This window comes from Varroa jacobsoni, unplaced genomic scaffold (assembly GCF_002532875.2).
Source record: "Varroa jacobsoni isolate VJ856 unplaced genomic scaffold, vjacob_1.0 scaffold_130, whole genome shotgun sequence".
NCBI lineage: Eukaryota > Metazoa > Arthropoda > Arachnida > Mesostigmata > Varroidae > Varroa > Varroa jacobsoni.
The window spans coordinates 1-26,344 of record NW_019213032.1 but is presented as its reverse complement, the minus strand read 5'-3'; the positions used below and the strand labels follow the sequence as shown (position 1 = coordinate 26,344).

Here is a 26,344-nt window from a genome sequence, read left to right as displayed (position 1 = left end):
TTATTATTATTACGGATTTCTTTCTATTCTACTGCACTGTCGAGAAGATCAAATATGAAATTTTTTTGAAAATCTACCAAAATTCTCCGTTATCTGCAAACGCCACTTTCAATCATCGAATGTCGAAAAAGTTTTTCCCACTGCTTCATCAAGAACCGCGCGAATTATGACTAGTTTACGATATAATACACGGTAAGTTCGCTATTGTATGCGATTCAGCACTTTGTCTTGCGGTAACTCAATGCAATACCAACCTTAACCGTATCGAGAGGCTGTCCGACAAGGACGGTGGCAATACCGCCAAGAGTCCCTGCGAGAAGATCAACCAGGGCATTTCGGACAGTTCCTACAACAAGCTTATATTCTTCTACCTTCTCCATTCTAAAATCTGGAATAGCAAACGGAAAAACGGCGCCCAATATTAATGTTAAAATGATGTGACGTATAACCAATGTGTCTGATTTGCATTAACCCTACTTTTATATTTAACTCTGTGGCAGGCCAGTTTATCCATACCGATATTAACACACATGTTGTAAAAACTTACGCTTCTTCACAAAGACACATTTAGTTGCTACCCGTAGACTGCCTATTTTTGTCTTCTATTGAATCTTTTACACATACGGGTATTTAATGACTTAGCTACAGCGGTTCAACTAAAGAATAAACACAAGGAGACGCAGCAATGTATAACGTTCCGATTCCGTAGAGTTTCACGCAATGATTATGGCAATAATAAAACCATTCTTCTCAACGTGAGCTGTATCATAGAAATGGTTTCCCCTTACTTGAACACGAAGACGTTGCGCCCAGTATCTTACCAGAACAGATTATTAGGCCAGAACGATCAATCTACGCGATCGGCCAACAAAATGCTGTTTCCTGTTGTGCTAGGTTTTTTAACGCCTACTCTTTTCTTCAATGTGTCATCCAAGTAAGTCTATCAAATTAAGAACGGTTTTCTACTTCAAATGCCAAATTTGAAGAATGTCATAAATTCTCTTGTTAACTATGCTCATTACGGATTGTAAGCATCGGTGTACGGTAAAATAGCTCCAAGCTTAGAGAAATCCTGAATTTTTTAACTTTACTGTTACAATAATACAACATTTACTACAATAATACAACCTTATTAAGATGTGCGTCGATGAAATACATACATTCTAAATAGAACTCAAACATTGTTTATATTTTTATTAAAATATTGTGGGAACTTCATAGGCTTTTGCACGAATTAAGATAGTTCACTTGTATCTGAAAATTAGGTTAAAATCAGCATGTATGTATATATATATTTTTTTTTTCTTTTTTTGATAGACAATGATACAAAGATTACGACTACTAAAGACGAGCTCCGCGTACATAACACAATAGCAACCCTTTGTTGTGCAGTCTAAGGTTCTTCGAAAATATGTCCGTGCCCATCCCATCATGCCGAGACGTTTTGATACGACTAATGAAAGAATCACCGCTGCAAGAACCGCGCTGCAAAGCCCCTTTTAATTAAAATAAAAAAGAAAAACTTGTTAACTCTGCTGTGCAATTGCTCGAGATTTTTTGTTTCTTTTTGCTACTGGACTTCACTAGATGGGAGATAGGCGCTTAATCACATCCTTTAGCTCTTTCGATATTATAATAAAAATAAACAAGCTAATTATGAAGTCTGGATTAGGCCACTTCAAAATATAAGTAATAACCTAAACTCCAGCGATGGAAATTAACCATGCTAAATAACAATGTTGCACTACCTTGCTTGTTATGCAGACAGGATTGTATAACTGGTTTCTACAGCAGAAAGTTTTGCCCTACTCTAAAAAGCCGCTCTTCATATCACTACAGTTCGAATTTTCAGCGCCCGTTAGCATTTTCACATGTGAAAGAACTTTTATAACTTTGATGGCAGATATATGTATGTATAATAGTTATCAACTTTTTTATTTTGCCGGTTAGAGCAACCTTCTTAATCGGCGGGCAATACCCCGCAGCAGTTGATTGTCTAGGTTTGCTTCTGTACAGTTGAGCTCGAAACTGGCTGACATTGTTAAATATGTGCCGATCTGGTATCTCTGTATCCGACATAACAAGAAGCATCTAACGGGAGTGTGCAATCAATAAAAATAATTCGTTTAATGTTGTGGGCCCATTGCACACAATGTTAGCCGCAATCTTTTCTTATCTGAAGCTTAATAATTGTGATGTTCATAACACTTCTTCAGATACGACTGTAAAAACGAGAACCCGTTCTCCAATGATAGTTCATATCTTATTTGTCACTTGAGCTGTACAGGATGGATCCGAAATCAGTTAAAGCATTTGGTATATAATATGTTGGTAACGTAACGTTGATACATCACTTACAGATAACGGCACAGTTAGCCAGAATATGTTGTTAGTATTATGCAATCTATATTCTGTTAGTGGTGACATTGCCGGTAGAGCTTCGTGAATAAAAATGAACAGCCTAATCAACACCCGGATCTACGTAGCCACGGGAGACTAAGACAAACGAAAACAAATTTTCCAGCATGTTATGAGATATTTCGATAATCAATGAATGCTTGTTATAGCTACAGAATCATCAGCAAAACTAGCGCTTCTACGGTTCATAGTCAGAGTCAATAGGACCGGATCTAAATGACTATAGGTTTATCCAGAATGATTCCGTCTGTGAAATAACGATAAGATATATAGCGTTAGTCGAAAACGAATCTTTGTCTCTGATTTAGTATGGCTCAAGCTGTAATCTTTCCACAATGTCAAATTCAATTGTAACCCAATAAATTCATTGTGGCAGTTATATTAGTGCGTAATTAAATTGAACATACACTTAATAATGCATAGAACTTATAGAAAAAATACAGAATACAATTGTATGGAAGGGGGCGATTAATCACGAGATCAATAAACCTACACAAAACATTTTTTACCTAACATACTTACTAGATATTAAAACTTCCAGTTTATTCCCACTCGTCACTAGGTGAACACAAGCGATGTATTATTATTAATGACCTATTGATTAATAACAACGTATTTTCAGCGTCAATCGTTTTCAAGTTTTTCGAATCATTTTCGGTTATAATCGGCTTGTGATCATTATTGTGTGGTAATCTCACTGGATTGGAATATGAAACAGGAAACGCGCACGGTTGTTTGGTATAAGTTTTTATTTTCAAAATAATATTGTATTGCCCTGAAAATTACAAAGGATACAAAATAGTGTACCAGATTGTTATAGCATTCATAATATTCTTGCAGCAGACGGCTGTGGTATTTTCGTTGACCTATTTTAGCTATAGAAAACGGGAGGTCAAGTTTGATATGAATCCTGAAACGGTTTAGACATGTCGTTTGTAGACGGCTACGCCGATCATGATAAAAAAAAGATAGGCTGCTGTCAGGCTTACGGGCAAACAGCTAAAGTGTATATTAAATAGCAAAAAGCAAAAGTTTTGTAGCGCCGGAACAGGCACCCGAGTTTGGTCGAGACAACGTAAATGCGTGTTTGATCAGAGAAGCAATATCTGTTATTGTTATTTTGCCCGCCCGTCCGAATCCCCTCTGTTTGGATGCCCTTGTTATAGGTAGTTCTACAACTAATTATTTCATGTTTGACGCAGCTAGTGATGGCACCTGCAATTCTATTGGTGGCTTTGGCAACTGATCGCAGAAGGCGCCGATGGTAATGACACCAACAGTCGTTTCACTTACGCGATCCAAAGTGCTAAATGTATTTGCATCAGGCAAACAAATAGGATTACACCATTGATGTAGTGAATAATATAGTTGTGTGCGATAGCACTGTCAAGATCAGCGTCGATGTCGCGGTGTGCACGTCTAGAACGCACTAGAGATTCTTGGAACCCACAGTTAGACGCCGGTTTGTCTCTTACCCCATAATTTGCCGTTGTGTGTATGACTCACCTAGTGGGAGAACATGTACCGCGCATGCTGGGTTGTCCGTCGTTGATTTTACACCCTCACTCATGCATTGCCTAGCCACACCAGGCGGAGAGTTATGATGCACATTTGTGTTGTGGTTGAATCTAGAAGCACGCTTACTTTTTAGCAATTTCACACTACCGATCGTTACTACTCTTGTGCGCTGTGTACAGACCCAACAATATCACGGCAGTACCAGTGATACGGCTGCCAAGCCGCAGCTTTTTAAATTCGAATCTTACTATTATGTTATGATAGAAAAACACACGCTGACTACCCTTTCCCAAAACCGCGTGCTACACCGTATTCTGCACACTCGCTTTTGCTAAATAACGGAAGGGGAAGGCATTTTGCTGTCTTAATGCTCGGACCATAATGTCGCCGCTGTTCCCGTTCCATTGGTCGTTTGGTCGATCGGTGGATCGGCTGATTGGATAGAGTCAAAACCCTGCTCACGTCCTTCCGTTCTTTCTCTCGCTATGTAGATAGGTAGCGATGCTTCTTAGTTCTCCTCGCCCTTTTTCTCTTTTTCGTGGCCGAAACTGTGTCCTTGTTGCTCCGGCGTTACCGTCGTCGTCGAAGCCGCCGGCCGCTTTCACTAGTTAAAGCTATACGAAAACGCTTTCCTCCCGCTCGGCGAAGAAGTAGCTAGAGCGCTGCGTCCAACTGAGCGAGAGTGTAAGGGAGAGGATATAGAAAAACCGAACGGCATTCGCTTGTGCGATGGTTGTGTAAGGGCACTGGCACGGAACGATAGGGGTAAAAGAAAAAGAACAGCAAGAGACCGCAAAAACGCACAGACAAAATTGATGATTGGCGGTTTTCGGAGTGCGCCTGCCACTCAGCCGCTGCGTATCACTGAACTGCTGCCGGATATATTGCGTACTAACTAATCAAATCAAAAGCCCTTGCTTGCTTTATAGGTTAGTTAGCCTGTTGCTTGATATTAATCTGTTGCGGCAGGACGATTTGTGTGTGTCATTGTCTTGTGAAAAGTGCCGCCAGGTGTCGCGGTTTTTAAAGCGGGAATGGCCATAGTGGATAGTGTACGATCAGGCGACGATTCTCAGGTGAGCTTTCGGCTAATCTGCGCAGAGTGATGAGCTCTTTTCGGATTTTTTACAACCAATGTTGTCAGTAACTGCAGGGTTCTACAGAGTGTGTTACTCCTATTGGCACTGTACGCTTATTTGTGGAACGCTTAACTCTGGTTGCAGTATTTCGTGGGGTGTGCATGTGTGTGTGTGCGTGTTCGAGTCGGTTATTTTTTATATTGGAAGAAGCTGGCGACACACATAGGTTTAATTTAAAGTTTAGTTAAAGCTGCTTTTTATTAAAGCTGGGAAGACCAACGTGCTTTGTAAAGGCTGGTCTGAGAAGATTCGTTATTCAACTGGAATTATCTTTTTAACATGTGGAATGTAACTTAAAGTAATAATCAGTCCCCTAAATCGCGCGTTTATGTTCTACATGTTTCTCTCGCAATAATATAAATGTCGTCAAAGTTTCTTCATTTGATAAGCAGGCTTCGAAGTTATGGGATTATGGACGGCGTGCTGCTCCGCTGGGCAGACGGTCGAGCAACTGGCGGTGTAAAGCAATGGCGCGCTTGCCATCAAGAGTGGTGCCTCAGGGCGACTGTTGCTTTTGGCAAATACGCAGAAAACAGTTGTGACAGCGGTAGCGGTTCTGGTGGTCCAGTGGATGCTGGTAGGGCAAAGAAGCCGCCAACTGCGGGTGAAGATGACATCCACTCCGTTTATTCGCTTGCTTGCTTCTGTATCTGGTCTTGTTTTGGTGTCATTGCCCCACCGATGCTGTTGATACTCAGATTTTCACTGTCATATTATGATTATTATTTTACTCGGTGCACACTGTGTTGGGTCGGACAAATAGGCAGCTCCCTTTTTACGACGCAGAAGCTGTACGTCGATGAAATGCGATTACACTTTAGATTTATGTTTTCCAACTTACGTTGTATATTCACCCTACAAGAATAAATTAATGCACCTCAGGGTGGGTAAAAAAACTACCGTGGATTACCGTCATTCTTATCTGCAATATGGCAATTCAAAATTGCCCTGTATCCGGCAGGGGGTAATTCTAAAAATAGGCGCTTACTGTATTCAAGTATCATATCATTACTGTACTAAAAAAATGTCTTTAATTTTGAAATCATTTATGGCAACCGAGCCAGCCACCTTTGTTCCTTTTTTAAATTGATTCTACTAATTTTTGACGTTAGGAAAATCGCAGGAAACCAAGTCACCGTATCAAAGTGAGCATCACACATTGATGTATATATCAGCAGTTAACTATTTCGAGCTTTACTTCCGGCACTGTCCTTAAGCATTGCCCCAGGTGGTTGTCCTTAGCATCGAATGAGACGAGTTCTCGTAACGCCCGTTTCCGAATGTATGCAATCACGTGTCCCTCAGTTTTAGTAAGCGTCAACACTACACCGTCAGAGGGACGTATATTGACAATAAAAATTGTACCTTAAGAGGATTCGTGCAAATTGTATGTTCATCGTTTAGATTGTCAACTGACAGAAAATTGATAATCTTATTTGCTTGAGAATGTATGTTTCGCATCCTTGAGAGATTTATATATATATATAAGCAAAAATAAGTTTTCTCATATCATTTGTATATGGTACAGTACGCCCGGCATTAATATTCGCCGTATATCTAGTTATCGAAGTACGTAATTTTATACATCTTTTGCTATGATGGAAATCAATACACATTGTCGTATTTACCATATTTCGGTGTATTGTCCGTTTAAAATAGCCACACGTCGAGTGACATTTGTTTTTAACCTTATTGTTAGACCTCAAAACATGCTGTCGCTTATTGTTTAATCGTCAGTATTTAATGTAGATCAAATTCATTGTGCACACAAATGCATGCATGCATCAACACATTTATTCTGAAGTCAAAAGCCAACCTCAGTTTCTGTTATTGGATGACACTAACCGATGCAGCATGTTCGACAACAAAACAAATTGCCAAATCACAGCCGCTTTTAGCAAGGTTATTCAGTCTACTATTTCGGCAAGTTACCAGTGTGAACATCATCAAAGTAATAACACTTTGATAAACTTTGTCATCTGTCGATATCAGGCCGTCACCAGCGTGCTTCTCATTGCTTAAGGACACAATACGGACGCGTTATATTATTCTGGATCCAGAAGATTAACGTGACTCTCACTCTCGTATCGTACGTTTGCATCAACGTTATTTGCGAATCACCGCGCGGTGACTTGTTTATTCGAGTAGCGGCGATGCCCTATGAGAATGTTAAGCCTTCTAGAACACTAGAGTATGCCAGGAAGGCACGAATTTTTAGCTGTGTCATTAGCGCATGTTCTATACGAGCGTAAGCGGGCGCCCGCCATAATTGCTAACTTTGATTACCCGAGCTCGGATGTAAGTTGAATTAGTTTAAGCCAATTACTATAATATAATTAGATCTTTAGGTAATATATATATATATATATACATATATATATGAGAAACACGGATCGAAATAACTATGAGTAGTTTTTTTCGAGTTTTCGAATATTCTATTATAAACGCGTATTCGCATACAAAGCTTTCAAGTGAAGCAAGGTAGCTTGGCCTTTAACCGCTGGGCGGCTTATTCTAATCTTACAGAAGAAGTTTCGTATAGGTTGTTTTTTTCTATAGCGTTTGTAAACTAGTACTTTCCTTGCTACCTAACTAACCTTTTTTGCAATTCTGCCAAAACTGTTAGTTAGATATTAAGAATACGCTCACCTGTGGCCTTGCTGTAGTTATTTATTCGTTCATCCAGAGAACGTATCATTTTGAAAAGATGCGTAAACTGCAAAATTAGACGATAATCCGAAAATTAAATATGACCGCCAAACTCAGTCTAGTTGATTAGCGCTAAGTTATTGGGAAACTCAAATTAGTTGGTTGTAGGGTAAATTAGAAATATTATCTTTCATAACTGTCATTAGCGTGAGACAATATATTTCACACAGACTGATATAACGAGAAGATAAAACTTTGTTCAATATCGGCCATTATATGGTTTCAATTGAATCGTCAAAGATAGGCAGAGATTACCTTTTTCACTTTCAATTTTTTAATATGAAATGACCTGGGTTTAACTAACGATACGCCTTCATTGCTTCCAATTAAGTTATCATAACTATAGTGAATTGCTATGTAAGTAAATACCCAGCAAAATTGCTCGTTTATCCTTTTTTTAGTTGTTAATTAAACAGCAATCCTTATCGAGATAAATATGCATCAGTGTTAATATCACGCAAATTATGAGAGAGGTGAGGTCTACACGTTCATGTGTTTACTGTATAATTGATCTCCACACCTCAAAAAATTATAGTTGCCATACAGCAACCAGAGAGTATATTTTACATCCGTTGAAAATCTCTAGCGAATTAGAGAAATAGTGCAAAAAATAAAACGATACGCTTGTTGAAGTTACATATCTCGCCAGGGAATATATTCGACCTACGATGATGAAGCCACTAGTAGACATGAATAACATGACAGTGCATTGGTGCCTTCCTATTGTCTTTTGTTCAGAGCTTAAAGACGCCAACCAGACTCACCTATCACCCGCTTGCGCTTAAAGTCAACATCTCAGACAATCGCAGTATAAATAACGTTAACTGATATTATCTGGGTCATATTCATTAAGCATGCACACAAATGATATCTATGTACAGATCTTACAAAAATTCTGTACAAGTATAATACATTGCTGATTCGTTCCATGCGAATTTCTTTACTTCACGTTTCGAATAACAAGAAATAAATCAATTAGCTTGATTTTTTTTTTAGTTTGAGGTAAATCAAAGCCTAGTGAGACAGAAGCTTACGGCCTTAAGAAAAACTCCATCATGATGCTTTGTGAAAAACCCTTAGACCAATCTACGGTCCTAATTATGGGTACGACTTAGCTTAAATTGAGTTTTTTTAGTTCGTCGGGTCTTGACATCCTTTTACATCTTGCGGCATGTCTCTATTGTAAACTTGCTTTTGTGTTGTAATTAAACTAGGCTTACTTCATATGAGTACTTAAGTCTTTTTTGGCCAAAATAAGAGAAAATCGACTTTCCTTCCTGTAAATGCCAAGGAGAGGGTTTGTTGTTTTCTAGGCTAGATTTAGCATCTTTGTAGTTTATACGCAGCAGCATAAGTGATTTTTTTTTTACAAATGTTGTCTGTTTGGTTAACTTGTATAATAATAATGTCTCAACATTTTTATGAATACGTTATAATTTTTACAAGGGTCACGCGAAGACTCAGGCTCGAAGTCAAATATATTTAACTTATAATCGAACTCAATCTGGCTCTTCTTAGAGCTTCAAGGTAACTGAGGTCATTCTAACACTACATCCCCTACACTTCAATTGGAATGCGTGTTCGTCCACAACTGCTGCAAAAAAATCTTTACAAACATCTGACGTTTCTGAGAAACCGCAAAAAGAAACTATTTCTTAAAATATTTTTTCCTCTAGTATAATGCAAGTATATCTAAGATACAAACTTAACGTGCTATGAAGATAAACTTTAATAATGTGTTCCTATTTGCGTTCTCTTACTAATTATTTTCTTAAACTTCGTCGTATAGCTACAGCAATCCTTCAGAAAAGATTTGTTGTACCTGTATCGAGATACGGGACCCTAATCAATTAACACCACTTAAAGTCGTATACTTTGCCTGTCTAGGTCCAGTAGCGGCTATAAACATACCGAAAATGTCGTACCGCTTGGATTTTAGATTATGTCCATCTCCTGTGAAACATACCCTTAAGTGGCGGTCAATACATAGATGAACGAGATTAATAGAAATTTCACGAAACTACAAAATGGTACGTACAAGTTCGAAATACCAAAGACGGGTATTAATAGGCCGAAAGCCAGCAATATATCATATTAATATGTTTGAGTTTCACGCGTATTATCCTTATATTGAGCGCGGCAAATATTCTTGAGCCTACAATAGTTTGTCGTCTCAGCTTCAGTCAACGCGCTATCTTCAGGAAAAATCTTGATGGCAATTGAAAGAGGACATGATGGCGGAGTATGATGATGCATTCGTGTGTCTGATGATGTAAAATTAACCAGGGGCTGCCTACCTATTACAGCCTCGACCGAGCGAACAATATATATATATATATATATTGAATATCACTTTTTTCGAGTCGAACAGTTCAATGGAAGCGTTTGCGGCCACATTTATAGATCGGCCCACTTCTTTTACCAATGACTTACCAATGTAACAGCCATGTCCTCATCGATGTTTGAAAATCATGAAATTTTCTAATATGCAATTGAGCTACTACGGTTTTATATCTATTGACGGAAACAAGGCTTTGTAAGAAAGGTAATACTGTTTGATTTAAGGTACTTCGATTCTGAAAAGATTAGCCTTTACGAGAGCTAGTCGGCTTCGGTAATATGTTAAGACGACTCATTATATTAAAAAATGATGCGCAATTTGTTAGTCGATTCTGTTCAACGAACTCTCGCACTTTTATTGGGACGCGATACGACGTTGGAGCCTATTCTGAACCCACACTTGTGTATGGCGCGTGCACGTTTGTGACAGCTTCTCATGCTTCTGCGATTGTTGGTTACAAAGGAATAACGGTGAATCAGGTGTTGGTCGGTAACAAAGATGAAAAGATCGGAAGTTTACCCGTAGTCCCGCTTCATCACAATTGTATGGGTTTCTTTAAACAGAGAGAGAGAGAGAGGAATATGGGACAATTCTACGTTCGGTCTTAAGAGAGACCCAAGACCGAACGTAGAATGCTCAGGCTAGAGCAGTGACATATTAGAATTCACCCGTGACGAGCATCAGCCTCGTTCGCAGTTTTACTTGATCATCGGATCTCCCTCGAGAAAAAACGAGCAACTGTTAGTCATACCTTTATAACACAGGAAGTTCTGAGCTCAAATATTTGTTGTTTTTAGTAGTTTTTTTTTATCTTGTTTTTTCTGCATATCGTATCAATATTTTTAGTGATAACAACAAAATTTATCACAATTCTATTGGAGCTCCTAATTGCATAATAATAGGAGCTCATGATGTATGGGCATTGAAAAACGCTGCAGCAGTCAGACGTCTGTTCCCGAAAGTTTTTGAAACTGCAGTTTTCCCTCGGCCCCAGCAGTCGTTGCTTCCCGTACAAAGTGGTCCATTTTTTCCAGAAGAATTGTTGCCTTATTATGTGCTTTTTCATCATCATGCCACTAATTCTCGTAGAAAACAAACGTGGCTTCGGTAGAGAACAACACCTGCATCTTTCTTTACATCTATTTATCTACACGAACGCATTTGAAAGATTGATTTGTTGCTCTTCCCTAGCGTAACTCTCAGTCACTGCTATGCTTTTATAGATTGAACGTCGGTTATGCATCATCGGATAATAATGGATTGAATATATTCTGTTTTATACCTATAAATGCTTTTCGAAACTATTTAAGAAAATAATGAAGCATGTACGAAACACTTGGATAATTTGTACTAGTCTATAAAAATAATAATATGTAATGCCTATATATTACCAGTTTTCAAAAGCATTCACGTTCTAATCTGTTAAGGAATAAGGAAAGTTCTACTTGTTTAATTTTGCAGATGTTTATTTGAATTTACAGATCTACCACTTCATAGATAGTTAAAAGTTATCACAAGATACACACAAAGATAAGGGCATCAAATTTGCTCGAATTTACAATTTAGGTCGCTTATCTGGCTCCAAATGAATGCGGCAAATGGTCGAGACAGAAACGCATGGTATATTATTACAAACCTTCTCAAGATTGCGTTCACAAAGTCTGACGTAGTCGTGCAGTGAATGGACGTGTGCAGTAGTGACATGACCATTTTTAATAGTGTCTCACACTGACGAAATTTGTATCTAATCTTTCGACGATATAAACATGATTTGAACCTTAAAAATTCCTATGTTATTCATGTCAATGAGTATGTCATATGAGTTGGCTTTATTTTCAGGACGAAGCAAACCTACGACGTGCACTTCCAGCTATGTTTCAAAACATAACGTTCGCTCAGATGGCCCTTCCTATAAGGCCCATGTTCAGCTCCAATCCAAGCCAGGAAGATACAGAGCAAGAAGGCCGCTTGCTCTTGAGAGATTTCGTGTCGCAGGAAATCGAAAGAAACCACGTTGTTATCGAGAGCCCGGAAAACGAGGAAGAGGAGGTATTTGGTGCTGAACTGCAAAATAACTACAACAATGGAAAAGGCTCTAGCACTGATAATTGGTTCGCTGCAAATGAGCTCAGTCGAACTGCACCCTCGTATTCGTCAAACGAACCCTTTTCATGCCCCAGTTCACATCTAGATTCCACTTTCATGTCGACACAACCTAGGAACAAATACTCCCAAGGGCGACCGCATAGAATTGTTGTATGTGTCCCGTCCTTCATAGATAGAACGCACGCGGGAGATTGTTCCGGTTTGCCGTAATTGTATAGGTATTGACACTGCTTATATGTATGTAACATATTTTCCTAACAAATATGAAGGTTGAACTGTTATGTGTGTCTGCGCATGCCTATACATGAAACATTTTTTTAAAGTAAAATCTGTAAAGTTGTGTCCCTTCTGTATTCAACTTATACTGGCTATATATATTAAGAGTTTGCTTTCAATCATTGTCTCTTTAAAGAAACTTACATTACCGATATTCCGTGAAGTAATCAACGACCTTCTTTATTCCTATAATGAACCCTGGGGCTTCTATGCGCACCTAATTCGCTAAAATTGTTATTCGTATTCATTGCTTTGCTAATTTCGCCTGCTACATAATTAATCAATTTTTTGTGTAATCGATTACCTGTCTTATCTAATCGTCGTACGAAAACTTACGCACGTTATATGACTTAGATTTTTTGTTCTATCATGACTTTCAAGGATCCAGCTAGGTTAGTCTACTCCCATTTATCAGGGCCTACGTCTGAGCCTATTCCATCGCCAGAGGAGGTTCTTCGCTCCCACCCAATGTATCGCGACGCTGGTCGTCAACTTTCCCGATTGGCTGATGAGTTCGCCAGGTCACGGGAACGTCAACGAGTCAAGCAGCAGGCTGAAGCACTCAGCATGAACACGGTCACAAGAGAAAATCTGATAGCTCTCATGACTGAACTGTTTCACGACGGATTCTCTAGAGAACGGCTGGTTACACTGTTCTTTTTCTGTTCCGATCTTATCATCAAGGTAAAACGCGTCGAAATGCTATACGATCTCACATCGAACCTAGCATATGCAAGTTAAAAAAGTCATTTTTTTCATGTATTATTAACTTGTTTGACTGACTTTATTAAATAATATTTCATTTTTATTGAATATTTTCCGACTCTAAACTGAAGATAACCGATAACATGATAAAAAAAAAAAAGAAAAAGAAATGTGAAATGAAGGTGCAATGCACTAAAAGCGTACACAACTAAGAATAAGGACAGTTTGTACAAATAAGTCGGCAAACCATAGAGTAGTACACGAATGGTACACATGTTCACACTTTCGAGCTTCGTTTTGTCTTTGGTCAACAGGCAATGCGAGATACTCAAGAAGGTGGTGGAATTCGGTGGGAGATTCTCGGCTGGGTTTGGGAGTTTTTTTGTGACCGCGTCTGTGCTTGGGTCCGTGAGCACGGTGGTTGGGAAAACGTTTTATTAAACTTTCTTCCCAAAGCTATTATGGTAACTACAGGAGTGGCCATCACAGCTGGAATAGCATTCTACATATGGAAAAACTGGTAGAGACTGCTAAGTTAAGCCGTCTACTATCGCTCATCTGTACACATTCACAACATACAATATTAATATTTTATTAAGAACGCTGTTGTTTCGAACGCGCATGTTTCGCTGTGGGAAGACGAACCCTGCAGGCAACGTATAAGTGCTTTCAGTGGAAGCAAATGATACTGCCACTATAATGACACTGCCCAGCTAACTTTGTGGTGTCCTCTTCCACGGGAACATGCTTAATATTGTGCGGCATGTCACACGTCAATCTAAACTTTACTTAGCTTAATCCAAATAGGCAAGCTTCCATTGTGAAACCAGCAAAATAATGAGACAAAGCAAATCTGTACAGAATGCACACACACAAACAACATCTGTTATCTGTTTAGAAGCGCGAAGCCTAATTATGGCACGTTTGTTACTGTAGCGATGATAAAGGCTGGCATTGAACTTAGTAGAGGTTATGACAAAAAAACGCCAGTTTAGTTTTTTAGTTCATCACAGTTTTCTCGTGTTCTCATAGAAACGATGTGTCTGATCTAAACAACCTTTTATGTGACATTCTAGGACTCATTTCCTCGTCGAAGGGCATCACCTTATTGAGAACAAGATTTGCAGATTGTACTATCAACTCTATTTTTTCGCTCGAACATGACTTTCTACGAATGTACATAGCTTTGCAGTAATCTAGGGTGATACGAAACAAGCCACCAGTATAACATTAAATGATGTATTGAAAATTAGGGTTGCTGAGTGAATAACCAGTAACAATAAAAACGCCGTAGTATAGAACATTAGATCAGCGCCTGAAATTTTACTTTTGCCTTTTTCACATGCAAAATTCAAGCTCTGTATTTTCTAGGGCTGTTCAACTCTAATGAGTATTCAGTTTGTCTATTTATCGATCGGCTATCTGATCGCCAGATGGTGAGCTCGCCAGACGATACACAGGAACTGTTGGCAACAGCAAAGTAATTGAGCTCACAGACCCAAAATGCTTCTGAACCAAGCCTTTAAGCCTGGTGAATTGCAATCACACAAATGTCTGTTGGTGTATTACTTAAGGTTTATATCTAAGATTTCAAAATTAACGTTATTGTAGATGTCTGATGCGTCGTTTGCGGGCATTGTTTCGCGTCTGTTCTGCGCGGATAGGCAAATTGATACGGAATATAAGGATTATGTATGCGGTGTTTTTTTACGTATCTCATCTATATTAGCGCCAGAGGTGTAATCTTGATTCTTAGAAGAGTTGATGAATTGTTAATGGATACGTTGTATGCAGTTTGGCGTCAGGGTTTCAGTACTATTTTCATTCAGCGATGAAATTCATTCCAGCTAACTCTACCGAAGCCTTCTTTGTCACAAATCGAAATCTCCCTTAGCCGCTATTTGCAGAGTAAGACCGATTCTGCTGACTAGGACACACATTTTCCATAAGCATATTGTTGTTGATCAGCTAGTCACCCAAGGTCGGTGAGCAACGCTTTGCTGGTGCAATGAATAGAATCTTACCTTGTAATGTACATGTGACAGAATTAGAGATTTCAGCAGAAGCAACCGGTGCCGTGTGACGCAATATTATATAGCATATAATTCATCATGCTCAGACAAAAAGGCTTTTTAAAAGGAACTGAAGGTCTATACCCAGAGCTTTGCACGACAGCAGAAGAATAATTGTTATAAATGTATATGACATCTGAAGCGTAGAAATTAAGCAAGAATGCTATAACTTTTTGAACGATCCACCTCAAAGTACATGTTTGATCTTGATATATGGTTAATTTATTAGCCATGAAAATGAACCGAGAATTGACAGAAAAAATTTATTTGGCTGCATGTTTTCTTTAACATGTTATTTTTTAGACAATTTATGTATGAGATTTAATTAATTTGTGAAGCAAGGGAATAGTTAAGCATATGAACCAACGTTGTTAGTTCATCGTATGTATGCATTTTACAAGATATGTGACGAATAAATTTACGAAGGCGTTGCTTCTATGCTACGCCGAGAGTTTCATTCAAACATGTTTAGATATTTGTATTAATACTGACGCGATCATGTATTCATATTTAATGTGTTAAACATACGTGTTACGACAAGCACGCAACATGCGTCTAAGCGCATGTGTCCGTGGATGCGTGTTTCCTAGAGAATAAAGTGTATTAAGTTGAGAAAAGAACGACAAAACGAGAGTAATATAGAAATCGTTTTAACCCTTCTCATTGGATATCACATGATGCTGATTCAATAAAGCCGAGTACAAGGAACACTTGCTGACTGTAAACAACACCAAATATTAGTTAGCTACTATTCCCACATGACTGGTAGCGCCTCATGCATATAAACGCCTTTGGATTTTGGACGGCGTTTGATAGATACCATTGCCTTAAATAGATAGTCTAGAATGTTTGGTGTTTAATGTTGTGTGTGCACGATAAGCCACGGGTGGACCCAATTTATGGCTGACGCCGGCAGATAGTTCTACACGTGGCTATAAGTGAACAACAAATTTGTATCTTATTGAAATCTGGATTGGAGCATAGCGAAGACGCTACCTACCTAAAATATTATCCATCTAGACTATCTAAGTCATATGTGTATGTACAGCATGTTGAAACGGTTCCTCTGAAGGACTGTCCAGTACTACTTTTGAAGCTCCCACTTTGTGCAGCATAAATACCACCCCTTGAATCGAACAATCGCGATAAAGGCATCAATGACAGAAACATGCCAGTGATTATCGTATGTGACAATTACGACATCCGATGCCAGTCAAATTAGATCATTGCATACCAGTCCTCAGGAAAAGAGCTAATGGAGTTAGCGTGACTATAACGTATTAAAACCGATCAACGTACTCATGACTATTCTGTATGCAAAGTATGACACAAAAGCTATTTTTAACATTATATTTTATGCAATTGTACGGCAAAAATAGGTCCTTCGCATAAACGAGACACGGCATTAGAACGGCAACGACAGATATCAAAAAAACGAATGAATGATACTCGTGTCTGGATTTGCAGCGATATTTACTGATATCTTTTAACGAATGGAAGTAGTCTATTGGAAGTAAATCATACAGACATTTTTGAGCTGGCAAAACTTTAGATCTTGTCACAAAAATAAATCAGCCATTAAATTATTATAGCTGTGAAAACCAATTTATTAATAAGCGTGAAGATTTTGATGAAATTTCCTGTAAATTGTACTTACGCTGTATTTTGGTAAGAATAACTCGTTTTTCACATGACATTATACCTTATTGAAAATGTTTGTTGTGGACTGAAAATAAATTTGATGATACATGGTACATATATGGAACAATGACGTGTATTTATTCACATACCCACAATTAATAGTGAGATCACTAAAGAATAATTTGTTCTAGCAACATTAATATATGTCATTAATGATGGTGAAATACGCGACGTCTCACCTCTGTGGATGATTGCTAAAATAATGAATTTAACTGGAAAATGTATGATAGTTTTATTAAAAGTTTAAATCCAGTCATCGTCCGTTAAATTTGGTGTATATAAGTAAATTCGAAGAGATAATTTCGAATCTCAGTTTTTCTGTCCGGTCTTTGTTCTTTACCACAATTCTAACAGAAGAAATCAAGGGGCACTTGTAAAAAAGTAAATGGTGTATGGATAACAATACATTTATAATCTTGTTCCCAAAACGTTTTTGAGATTACCAAGTATTTAGACATCAACTATGTTCAACAAAAGATGTATAAGTAGACGGGTTTTTTTAAAAGGACAAAAATAACAACGTCCATTGGATTAATCATTTATCATCATTTATCTTATTCGTGACATTCATCAGTGTCGTAACATTATTGCGGAGTAGTATTCACATCCCAGTGATTGTTCTGTGAGTATTTTTCTTATGACTCGTTGTAGAACTATACTCTAATTGTAGAGTCTGCACGTTGCCTTCGACTGGAACTTTCGTGATACAATTTAATACGATACACGATCACTATCACTCATAGTTAAGATCCATGTGGCATATCTAATTACCGCTAACTAAGTCTACGGATTTTCTTCATACAATGCTATGTGTGTAAACTATTATAATTGTTATGATTTTTTCGTATCCTAACTTTGTATCGCTATCACAGTCTTTGTTTGTGGGAAATAAAATAGAGAGTTTCCTTATAGTCGCACATATCGCTTTTGCTTTATCCTACATAATTTGGTCCGAGTGGTTGGTAAACAACCCAGCGCGCTTTACATTCTTTGTATTTTTCAACGAGTGCACAATAGAACTATATTATTTGTTAAATGAACCTTGGTAACCAAAACATTTTGCTTTTTAGAAGATAATTTTAGAGAGTAATTGATGAAGCAGCCTCGCGCGCGCAATCGTACGCAAACAAAAAATAGTGATTTTTTCTGACACTGAAAATTCATGAAGGATTTTACGTACTTATAGCATTCATTTTGTAACATAATATTGCATTTATGTGTTTCTTGATTTTAACACCTGTGCATTTTAGCAGCGCGTGGCACATGAGTTTAAAGGTATATTTCTTTTGTAAATATTTGACTTGTCACACGAAACCCAACATTTGTTGAACTCATCAAAGGTGATATACTTGCTGAGTAGAGAGACCTATCGTAAATGATCTTTATTTTTTGCTAATAGCCGTTGTTAGATCTAAAAACAATGAAAAATTTTCAGAGAGAATCCCGTTTAGTTATTTTCCTAGCTAGAAAATTTTTAGAATCTTCACTCCCATTTGTTGTAAAGGCTGCCAAAACATAGCTTGTTTGACGTAACTCAGCTAAACAAACCTCGAAACATTCTTCATTCGCTGCGACAGTATCAACATTATGTACGGCGAGCTAACCACGTTCATTGGCGAACTAGATCAAAACGTACATACTGCTCCAAAACAGGTACACACTAGTAAGCATGCATTTAGACTACACCTGTCGGTAAAGAAAAACCAAAATGAACAGGTTTTTAATATACACAAGAAAATAAGTAGACCCGCGAGAAGGCAAGGGCAGGAAGGACACATAATATCTTGCACATGCAGACCCAAGGATCAACTATATCTTAGAGGAAATAATTTGTTGATCTCCAACACGCACCTTGATGAAAGAGTAGTTTTATTGAAGTTCGAAAAGAAACACCATCGCTGCGTAACTTCCTTTAACTAAAAAAAATGCTAGACACACTTAGCAGAAGATGAACTTTGCTAGAGCGACCTAAAAAATCCACTGTCTTTCCTCGAAGTCTGTTTTCAATTTATCGCAGACGATATCGATGTTTGTTTAAAGAAGACCCTTCATCATTTCGAAAACTGTAATCCCAAAATAAGCTAGATGCCTTACGGACTACAGAACGTTTTGAAAGAATTCGAGATCTTCATATTTCTTAAGTCTCTCAAGTATGCTTAGGTGCCAAGCTACTTTCGTACCCTAAAGGTGATACATGAAGAATAAAGGTTGAACCTAGAAATAGGTGGCATATATTATTTACTGTTATTGGAAGCTTTTCGTTATTGTTATTAGAGGCAACCCATTACAATGCCAATAATCAAGGACAAATAGGTAGTGCTTAGCATCCTTGTCAACTGGAAGGAAGCACCGCATTTCATCTTTTTTAAACACAATTTTAATTGATAGCACACATAAACATGTCGTATTTTTTCACCATGGTATACATTGACTTTAGTTAGCGTTTAATGGACCATCTAGCCCAAACTATAGGACTCGTGGCTATAAACACACATCCTTATTTCTTCAAGTCATATGAAATTTTGAGATAAAATTGTTGAGAGCTTATAGAATCAAACTTTCCTTGTTTAAATGTTATATTTGCGCTATACCAACAAAATTTAGAAGTGCTTTATTAACAAATAAATTAATAACAAGTGTAACAAGATTTACATACATCGAGATTTATGTACTAAAATTGTTTGTCGATGTAAACTTCTTATCCACAGATACTACTTCAATCTATTTACCTGTTAAAGTTATCTATCAATTTGTAGAATTGTGGATAACGCCACCAATATCAACGGGACGTTTGAGTTTAGCAAGTTCTTACCAATGCTAGATATAAATCAAATATTACGTATTCGACTCACACGCGTCAATTCTATTATCAAGTGCAGACTAGCAGCACCGTTTTCCGCAGGAGATCTCATAAATCCTGAACAAAACGGAAACTTTGTATAATAATTGATAAACAGTGAAAACATACTTGACTCATGCAAATAATTCAGGAAAGATCGCGTGCGATTTGTGTTATGTAGCACAATTACATGGAGACTGATAACAGCCTAATCTAACAAATTACATGATTACTACTATTTTTCTATGTAACAAAATAATTATTTCCTTCCTGTAAGCATTTTCGAAGTGATTGCTACAACTTAAATTGAGTTTTCTCACCACACGATACGTCCAAAGCTTTTTTCTTCTGTTTCGAGCTCAATCCCGGTCGTAGCTCTTAATAGTATTTAACGTTCAGCTTGTCTTGCTCATCACGCAAGAACAACAAGTTAATGAAGATTACTAAAAATCATTGACGTGTCTAAATTTGCGTAATGCCAATTACTTACGGATCCGTCCATTTGTAAGGCTGCAAATCAATATCCAATTTACAGTTAGTTTTAGATAATGTCTAGAAGATCTGGCTATATTTTTCCCCTATAAAAGGCCATCGACCTAATGCACATTGTACATTAGGCAAAATTTCTGTAACTCGTTAATCGATAACAACCAATGCAGCATGCTGAATATTTGACAAAGAACACTGCAATAAGATTATAGTCAATACGTATGCGCATGATTTGAGATTAAACCTGCTGTAAACACATTCGGTATAGTTTCCAAACATATATATCGTATAATGAATGATTGGATGTGTATATAATAAATATGATGGTTACAAGTAATCCAATCGTAGCTCAACATTGTTTTTTTTATTAAACATTTATTCGCGAAAATCTAATATTTTTTTTATTAGTTCAACTTACATACAGTGGAGCAAGTCTTGCATACAATATACTGCGACGGTTGGTTATTGAATGAATAAAATAGATAGTAATAATCGATGCCACATTGTCAACAGTCACCTGCTTGAAGTTCATATAATAATAATAATAAAAACACCACTGCTAAATAGCTTATTGGTGGTTACTCATTTATCTGTACAGAATGAGCAAACACTACCTTATGCCCAGGAAACTTCACGATCCGCTTAGTGCATCCTCATAAAGACCTACACGGTATAAATTGAGCTAAATAACCAATAAAAATACATTTATTACTAGCGACCAGACAATTTGCTCTCATAGGGTAGCTGTGTTCACTTAATTTTCTTCGTAGATCACATTTAATTTTATATTTGTATATTAATAACAAATCTATCTCCCGAATCTTCTATCTATTTTTGCGAATTTGTATAACAAATCCCGAAACTCTGACGGAAGGAGATATTTGTGAGAGTAGAGATCTGCAAACTCAGTAAGTCGCAACGCCCAAGGCAAGAATCCAAGATGCGAATGCACACCTCCGCACCGGATGAGAAGGTCTGGCTCTGGCCAATCTGTACGAACTAAAGAAGAAACATGCAATGTCATTGTTCCAAGGGGAATTGCACAAATCAATTAAATTTAGAAAATTTAAAAGTAAAATAACAATGTAACATGAGTTGAAGTTTTTACCTTTAAACGGTCAAAGGCTTAAAAAATTCGACATGCTAACAACTTTATTTAGACAATAGACCAGCGCAGCCCTTATAGCTGAAATTCTTAGTTGGTACTAAGCCTTAAACGAGAGTACCAGCTTTCATTTCGTGTAATTTAAACATTGTTTGAACTTCCACGGTGGAATGCAGTGGCAATACACCCTAATATCAAAGGTATTTTGATATATTCTTAGCAATTCCTATTCAACAACATTTCCCGGTATCATCACCAATATCTTCGGTTTTCTTTACATCAAATTTGATTTAGATCTCTGAAGTATATCTTTGGCTTTAAAAAAAACCTGTTTGTTCCAAAGAATTAGGAAACTATTCACCTCGAAGAAGTTGGTCGACATTCGAAATGGTGACATCAGTCGTTCCATTACGATACAGAACTCGTGCCGCCTCTACCAGGGCACTTCGACCATCTTCTGAAGCAGCCAGATGAACGTGTACCACACCCGACACGTTGTTTCGAGACGCTGGAATCGTAATTGACTATTGGTTACACAAAAGTTATATCGTATAATAAACAGAAAGAATGTTGAATTTAAAAGAGCTGCTGCTTTATCGACCACACCTACACAGAAAGTATCTTCTTACGTATTACTTGATTTAAACCTGAATTTTGTAGAATGTATCATGAGATCCTGCATCCAGGATGCTAAAGAACAATAATATTAATAGTGCAAGGATACAACAGAAATTATCCTATGACTTACCCATTTCGTTGTGTCTTTCTTGACTAAAAAAATGAAGTTCGATTTTAAACTTGCCTCGCGCCAAAGGAGCTGCTGCTTCTAGGAGCACGTTAGGCGAACTCTTGATCAGTCCTAAAAGCAAAAATCGCATGATATTAAATTACGCATATACCGAACAATCACACTAAATATGATATGATTTAAAAGCGGTTTCACTGCTATTGGTAGCACATCGTTGATGAAAGACATATCCATTCCAAAACATCTTCAAATGTATGGCACATAATGTTCCATTAGCTGCGAGCCTACCCGCTGTTTTTAAGTGATTGTCAATGAAATTAGACAAATACATCTTTTATACATAGCCAACTCTTCAAACTAAAAGATCTAGTGCTTTACATCATACTATCTAACATTGAAAATAGGTATTGAATCAACTTTGAAGACTATTGAGCCTGACCAAAATATATTAGAACAGCTATAGTTTGAATATTATATGTATAGGCATGTGACCTCTGCCGGATTTTATTCAAAATATAGGGCTGCTGATATGACATGTAAGTATGCAAAACAAACACAAAAACTGCCGAGGGCTCTCTTCGGGCCTCAACCACCTACCATCGAAATCATATAGAGTGACATAATATATTCCAGTCTCGTGACACCAAGCAAGAACTTTAGCGAGATCGGCAAATCGCACAGGAGGATCAGCCACTACTAGCGCTAAATGCGCAGGCTTTTTTGGAAGACTCTGAAATAGACAATTATTCAAATGGAGCGTATAAATATTGCACCAAAAGAGCACAAAAAGATAATTCTGTGCCTTCCTTCACATTCTGATCTCAAATGACCATTTTAACGAAATGAGATATTTTTGTAAAAGTTGCTGTTTACAACTTGAACAGTTGGAAATCGCCGATGAATGTTATAATAGAAAAGGTTCCGTTTTGATACAAAGTTTTTGTTGACTTAGGTATTGACTAAACAGGTAAGACGTTTGTGTCGTCGATGCGGACGCTTGCCTATCTGATTCGAGTTATTATAGAGTCTGTGTTTTCTGTTTTGTTATCTACTCAGGTTTGCCATATAATAAATGCAGAGTTGAAGCAAATGGATAATTACAGTGCAAGTCCTACTATATGATCACTGCTGGATGGCATCCTTGAAAGTCTACATTTAAAAAACAAACTGCTCGATGGCATCCTTGGAAGTCTATATTTAAAAAACAAGCAGAGTAAAATAAGTCCTGTTTATTTCATGTTCGTGCCATTCAATAATACAACGAACTTGAAAACGTATATTCATGCATAGTTTCTACAAAATTAGCCAAAAAACAATATTTAATATTAATAACGACGGTTAATTTTTTATATTTACTATATATCTTTACAATCCCGCAGGTCAGCTGATACAGCTTTTAGTTAAAACTGAATAACTTGTAGCTTAAAAACGAGACCCCAACAGCTCACCTTTAGGCTTCGGATATTTTCAGAAGAGAACAGGAACTTTATCACATGCGCAAATTTATATAATAGAAAGTTCAATGCTTGATGAACTGTGAGTGCAAAATATATTACGTTAAGCGCAGCTGTCGCAAAGTAAGTAAACAGGGTCCCCTCTGAGTCCTTCAAAATTGGTTTATGTAACTTCTCCGCTTCTTGACCCATAGCTATCTGTTTTCCTTCGTTTAATTAACCCGATACATCCACACAACGGTCATGTGTTACCCTAGGTAATCATAGACTACTGGATGTGGTGACGCTCCGAGATATCGTTGGATCAAATTAATAGCTGAACAAACAGATAAGTCAGCTGAACAAAACTAAGTGCTGCACCGTAGTTGAGCCTTGGCAAAAGAAGGAAGTTGTAGGAAATGGGTTAAGTAGTTGCCTTCCTTTTTCTAACCACGCGCAAACAACGTTGTTTTGGATACGTTTCACCGAGTCTACGATATTAATGATCTACATCTACCCACAGCACAGCTAGTGACCAGGTGCTCGTGAGGTAACCTTTATTTTATTCATACTAGATTGGGCATTTTTAAATAGACTGCTGGTGACGAAAATTCTGAAGGAACAGTGCAAGAAATGTTATCTGTCACTTGGCGTACACGCCACAGACGCACATGTTTGGAAAGATTGAGATATACTTGAAAAGCACTTGACATTGGATGTAGTAGACCTATTCAATTTTGCTTTCCGTAGCACATGTTTGTCGTCGAACATTTCCATACGCGAAACTGTTAGCTTCAAATTCAGTGTTAACTGACGTTCTATATTTTGACAGATGTCGGCGGTTACCATGCGGCTGTGCGCGGATTCGCCGCCAACTAATACTCAGGGACAACTCAGCCAGCGGTCAGACGTTCGAACTGAACTACCATTATCACAATTAAAACGGCGAAATAGACTGATACCAAGTCTTAAACGGATTTAGGCTGAACAGCATTGTCAAAGCCGTCACATTCAAATCAAGTGAGGATATATATGATACTCAGACTAAACGAAGATATAGTAAATTGTCACACAAGCACAGTACTACACAGAACTGCATTGCAATTTTGCTATCTTTTTTGTACATCGATTTCGATTTTTAGCGTACGAAATAATCGGCATATAAACGACGACCATACTGTTTATTTACACCGGTAGTCTGTCAGTTTGACGGAGCAGACAGCTGCGCGAACACTACATAAGTGCGAGAAAGGCGGGCAGAAATGGTCTTTATCCGCAAGAAGAAAAAACTACACGAATTGAACTCATCCAGTATTGCAGCGAGCTTATTCGCTTATGCAGACGTACGCGACAATGTAAAAGACTTTTATTTTCACTGCATTATCATGAGAGGGTGAAGTGATAGGCTAGTCACCGAGCTACGAAATTTCCCACAATTAAGTGGTAAACAAAACATAAGGAATTTGCATGTTCAACTTAAACGTAGTTTCTTATCATGTCTGTAGCATTGCTAGACATGATCGTGTGTATTGTCATTTTGGAGCCTTAAACATTAATATGGTTTATAAGTACGTACTCGCTAGCTGCTACAAAGTCATGGAGTTGATGTCCAAAGGTCATCATACCATATACTTCTTTACCGCCCTTAGCAACTTTCTGCTGAGCCTACTAAGACCCAAAAATCGTGCCGTATGTTCCCTTATCGTATGTCTTTAGTGTCACTACGCTTTTTAAAGAAGTATTTTCATATATTTACTTCAACAATAAAAAACGCGGCCACATCCCGGCTCGAGCATCGACTTCATAATCTTCACGCTGTCTAAACTCTCGCAATCTCCTGCTCGTATCGGTTCCACTGTTTCCAACGAACAGAGACAATTTCCCCCGCTCGATGCGATCAACTATGGCTTGCACTAGTCCGCGGCAGCGGGCCCATACGAAATGCCTGCCGTAGATTTTTATAGTAGTACTCGGCTGTTCTTTTTACTGGATTGCGTTCATACTTCCATTTTCGGTTTAAGCGGCGATGCAACACAAAATGATGTCTACGGCTCTCCGCCGCGAGCTATTTCAGTCACATAGTATACACGTAACTACCACGTGTCGGGACCAAATTCCTGTCTAAATATACTGTTCTTTCAGGCGATGAACATTTTTTGTGAACTTGGATAGCACTACCTACAGCAGATAGGAATTTAATTTCTTCGTTCAACACGCTAAAGAGTGCCTTCAGCAAGAAACCGTCTACTTAACCCACTCGTAACTGTATTTTTTCCATTACATCTTTCGCTTGTACCCACAGATGCCTTATTTGTAGATGCACTGTTTTAGAGACGGTGATGATGATTCAGTGGGCAAGATTACACAAAATCCGAGCCAGATGGTGCTCACGAAATGTAATTTGCTCGGAGCACCCCGGCACACGTGCTAACCTCCTCCGACATATAGGATTAACTCAGTAGAGTGACAGACTTTAATTTGCTACCCAAGAACATAGCTTATTTAAGAAACGCTCAACTTTTCTAAGAAAATTTCTCCAGGCTTAGTTCCTCCTAATCCACAGACTATCGAGAAGAACTTCCAACCATCCAGTTGTTTGCAGCACAACTCCCCGCAGTTTGGGTTTATTGTCAGCTAAGCTACCTTGCTACATAAAGAAAACATTCTGGCTTAGGTTTATCGTTAGCTGGCAGAGACCAATAGTTCGTATCCACGATATATATATATATATATATATATATATAT

At 37.9% G+C, this 26,344-nt stretch overlaps 3 protein-coding genes and 1 long non-coding RNA gene across 13 annotated transcripts in view; 2 read left to right on the top strand and 2 right to left on the bottom strand.

Moving 5' to 3' along the window:
• LOC111267930 (mitochondrial ornithine transporter 1) overlaps nucleotides 1–20,549 on the bottom strand; it is a 31,903-nt gene extending 11,354 nt beyond the window's left edge. For 2 of the 6 annotated variants that reach the window (XR_002684924.2, XM_022846576.1), the window contains exons 1-2: nucleotides 3,925–4,159; nucleotides 255–388 (exon numbers count right to left, since the gene is read on the bottom strand). Coding sequence is in view for 5 of the 6 variants with exons in the window: in XM_022846576.1 (XP_022702311.1) it covers nucleotides 255–388; nucleotides 3,925–3,988 (198 nt within the window). In the remaining variant the exon portion in view is untranslated. Of the gene's footprint in view, nucleotides 1–254; nucleotides 389–547; nucleotides 639–3,924; nucleotides 4,160–18,836 lie in introns of those variants that run through there. The other 4 variants (XM_022846553.2, XM_022846567.2, XM_022846534.2 and 1 more) reach the window with 4 other exon arrangements.
• On the top strand, nucleotides 828–2,797 carry LOC111267969 (uncharacterized). The gene is made up of 2 exons (XR_002684935.2): nucleotides 828–934; nucleotides 1,318–2,797. It is a non-coding gene; the product is annotated as an uncharacterized LOC111267969 (long non-coding RNA).
• Nucleotides 4,713–17,052, top strand: LOC111267914 (uncharacterized). 4 transcript variants are annotated; one of them, XM_022846502.2, is made up of 5 exons: nucleotides 6,773–7,373; nucleotides 11,965–12,381; nucleotides 12,889–13,191; nucleotides 13,527–13,676; nucleotides 14,289–17,052. In XM_022846502.2, exons 1-5 carry the CDS (start codon nucleotides 7,269–7,271, stop codon nucleotides 14,322–14,324), a joined length of 1,011 nt encoding a protein of 336 aa, XP_022702237.1. In that variant the 5' UTR covers nucleotides 6,773–7,268; the 3' UTR covers nucleotides 14,325–17,052. The 4 variants fall into 4 exon arrangements, with proteins under 4 accessions (XP_022702248.1, XP_022702237.1, XP_022702229.1 ...); XM_022846513.2 differs by lacking the exon at nucleotides 6,773–7,373 and adding an exon at nucleotides 4,713–5,012 and having other exon boundaries at nucleotides 13,527–17,052; XM_022846494.2 differs by having other exon boundaries at nucleotides 6,774–7,373; nucleotides 13,527–17,052.
• A 98-nt stretch (nucleotides 20,550–20,647) lies between the features above and the next one.
• Tango14 (transport and golgi organization 14) lies at nucleotides 20,648–24,776 on the bottom strand. Of its 2 annotated transcripts, none has more exons than XM_022846592.2 (5): nucleotides 23,615–24,776; nucleotides 22,764–22,896; nucleotides 22,167–22,277; nucleotides 21,780–21,926; nucleotides 20,648–21,312 (listed from the first exon to the last, which is right to left on the bottom strand). In XM_022846592.2, exons 1-5 carry the CDS (start codon nucleotides 23,810–23,812, stop codon nucleotides 21,122–21,124), a joined length of 780 nt encoding a protein of 259 aa, XP_022702327.1. In that variant the 5' UTR covers nucleotides 23,813–24,776; the 3' UTR covers nucleotides 20,648–21,121. The 2 variants fall into 2 exon arrangements, with proteins under 2 accessions (XP_022702327.1, XP_022702335.1); XM_022846600.2 differs by having other exon boundaries at nucleotides 24,271–24,776.
• Nucleotides 24,777–26,344: the final 1,568 nt, after the last annotated feature.